Source organism: Branchiostoma belcheri, unplaced genomic scaffold (genome assembly GCF_001625305.1).
Source record: "Branchiostoma belcheri isolate BF01 breed outbred unplaced genomic scaffold, Haploidv18h27 scaffold817, whole genome shotgun sequence".
In the NCBI taxonomy this organism is placed as follows: domain Eukaryota; kingdom Metazoa; phylum Chordata; class Leptocardii; order Amphioxiformes; family Branchiostomatidae; genus Branchiostoma; species Branchiostoma belcheri.
Genome location: NW_017804484.1, coordinates 1 through 3,264, shown reverse-complemented (window position 1 = coordinate 3,264; position 3,264 = coordinate 1). Strand labels below are relative to the sequence as shown.

General features: G+C 39.5%; 1 protein-coding gene across 1 annotated transcript; it reads left to right on the top strand.

The window, feature by feature from the left end:
• Positions 1-946: 946 nt before the first annotated feature.
• Positions 947-3,097, top strand: LOC109486624 (talin-2-like; the record flags this gene model as incomplete). Its single annotated transcript, XM_019790482.1, has 4 exons — positions 947-1,079; positions 1,627-1,812; positions 2,490-2,594; positions 2,992-3,097. Coding segments are annotated over exons 1-4 (511 nt in total), but the record flags the coding sequence as incomplete, so codon positions are not given.
• Positions 3,098-3,264: the final 167 nt, after the last annotated feature.

The following is a 3,264-nucleotide window of genomic DNA, read 5'->3' as shown; positions in this document are numbered from 1 at the left end:
ATTATTTTTTCCCAACTAAAGGGCATGTGACATTACTTTTATTATGTTCAGAGAAAAAGTCCAATACTGGAAAATTTGAATGTGGAAAGTCTTTTTTTTTTCATCAAATTTTGAGGTCACCATGCTAGCTATAGAAAATGTATGTTTTCTATCATTTCTATATGAAAGGAGATGTTTCATTATCATTGAAAAACCTGCCTCCTTCCATGTTTTATACTAACTGTATAAATATTTTGCAGTTGCCAACCAACTTAAAGTCTCAGCCACATACACACACACATATGTATATTTTTTTAAGCATTACATTTCACCTGAAAAAAACAACAGATAAAGCTATGAGCTGAAGTTTCTTTCCTTTTTGGAGAGACTAAACAAAATACCACAGCCACCTGTCTGCTTCCATATAAGGTACATGTGTCATTTGTTGTAGTGATTGTTGTTTTGGCATCACCCATCACCCACTCTACTAACTGAACTGTGCAACTGCTTAATCAGATTGATGTGACTGAAGTTGGGATGTTGTTTTGGTTGATAGATTGCATTCTGATATGAGAATGTTGTTACGTAAAAGTTGCACATTGTCAGTACATAAATTTTAGATTTTCAGTACTGTGTGTGTAATACTATCAGAATGGTGCTTTGTCTTGTTAGTTACTTTCAAACAGCACAGCGCATCATTTTAATGTTCTTGCAACAGAAGAGAAATAGTGTCATTTTTTGTCATACAAAAGTCTTGCAAACATGTTGACAACTTTAAAATACTAAAATGCACATTTTATAAACCTTGTATGTTTTGCCATATGCTTGTCCTGTGTATAGTGCAATGTACTGCCTTTTGATATGCTTGTGATGGCATTATCATTGGCTTGTAGTGTGTTCATGAATTGACATTTGACCTAACCTTAGACCTAACCCTTGACTGTTGACCTAACCTCTGACCTGACCCTTGCCCTTTGCCCCAGGTGATGGTGACCAACGTGACCTCCCTGCTGAAGACAGTGAAGACAGTTGAAGATGAGGCGGCGAGGGGCACCCGGGCACTGGAGGCTACCATCGAGGCCATCAAGCAGGAGATGAGGGTACTGCAGCGGTTCTGTTTTCTAAGACTGTCATTAATGCTTCATTCCTTCCTTCATCCCTTCCTCTCTTGTAAGTGCATGTTCAGATCAGATTATCAAGGCCATCAAGCAGGAGATGAGGGTACTGCAGTCATGTTCTTTTCATTGTTTTGAAGTTCAAAGAAAGTGTTAGTAAGAAAAGTGTTCGAGGCTGTCATTTGTAGCCACTAGCCTCCCTTGCTAAACAAAATATTTAGTTATGACTGTAACCTCTATATTGGCTGTTTGTTATATATATACTGTACTTTCAATGTTAGTAGTTAGTAAACTTCAGACTGATGGCATTAGAAAGTTGCCCAGTTTTAAATGTCTGTACTTCAGACGTAAAACTTGGATAAGAAGAAGAAGAAGAAGTACTTATGCCCCCTTGCTGATTAAAAAGATGAAGCTAAAAACTGTAGATCTTAATGAAGAAAAAAAGCAAGCTGACAGTGATTTTCCATCCATCAATCCTGGTTGCAAAAGTGTTTTTGCAAAAGTTTTTCAGCCTCTTTTACCCCCCCCCCAGATCCTGAGCTCCATGGACCCCCCTGAGAAGCGTCTCCCCCCTGAGGACCTGATCCGCAGCACCAAGCCCGTCACCCTGCTCACCGCCAAGGCCGTTGCCGCGGGAACCAGCTGTCGCCAGGACGACATCATTGCGGTCGCCAACATGTCACGGAAGTCGGTGGGAGATCTCATCGTCACGTGCAAGGTAAACTTGTTTTTTCTTTTTTTTTCTATTATGTGCTAATGTAAACAATAGCCTGGGTTGTAACATTACAATAACACTCCTGGCTAATCATTGGTTTACAGTAACTGCAAGGTTCTCCTTGCCACCCTCTTTTGTCAAATGGTTGGGTCCATCTCATTGTCACATGCAAGGTACCCGTACACCCCTTTTATCTAATGGTTAAGTCCATCTCATCATCACGTGCAAGGTACCCTTTTGTTAAATGGTCATGTATAGTTTGTCAGCCCTAAATCTTAAATGATTTAAATGCTACATGTAATTTACTACTTTTATGATACAGGGAGACATTCAAGATTTTAGCTACTTATATTGCTAACGCTTTTAACCACACAATTCAGCCTTAATGGCTGTGAAGTGATAGTGTTGTGTATTTACAGTATTATTGTGCTGTCATACTAAAGTAGTGTGCTGTTCGAAATAAACCAATGTTATAAGTCCATCTCATGTGCACCCTTTTTGCCAAAGGATAAATCCACACCAACATCGTTTGATGATAATGGCTTTTATCATAAATTAGGTGTTGATTAAAGTTTGTTTTCTGATAGAACATGTTAGAGTTTTATTCCATTGCTGTATCTCATACAGTTGTTCTTTTATAAAATTCCTGATGTTGACTAACACCCTCCTCCCCTCCCCAGGCCTCAGCATTTGGAGCAGAGTCACGTGAGACAACAGAGAGAGCGATGGAGGTGGGCAGGAACACGGTCGCCATGTATGTGGAACTACTGGTACATGTACTGTCGGTACGTCTGCAAATCTTACTCTGTTCATCCACTGTTCATTGGCATTTTCAGGTAAAGATGTAGTCTAATAGATAGATGTAAAGGAATCTAAGAACAGGGGGTTGGGAGGAAACCTCTAGTCATGTCCTTAATTCTTAGACATTTTGAAGTAAAGATTTAGCTAGAGGGAAAGATGCAAAACAGAGGGCTGGTAGGAAAACATGAACCTTACTACACAACTAGACAAAAGTACATCTACTCCCTGAAGCTGTTTGGACTAAGGTACAGACTTCCCCTCAGACTCTGTTTTCATGTTGATATTCCAGGCCAGAATTATCTTTTTGATTTACCTACAGATTTATAGATTATCAATCAACTATTACTGATTGATTGATTGATTGATTCTTGGCTTCCACAGATCCTGCAGAAGCCGACCCACGAGGGGAAACAGAAGCTGGCCCATTTCTCCAAACGGGTGGCGACGGCCGTGGCAGAACTGGTGCAGACAGCAGAGGCCATCAAAGGTGCGCTTGCTTGTTTGTTTGTTTGAAAAATTGAAAAATGCATTCTAAACAAGATTGTAAAATTGCGTAATACTATTTTTAATCTTTTGATTCTTTTTAAGTCTGCATACTTTGACTGAATGTTTTTGGTAATACAGTCTGAGTCTTTTGTTCTTGTGTTCTTGTCA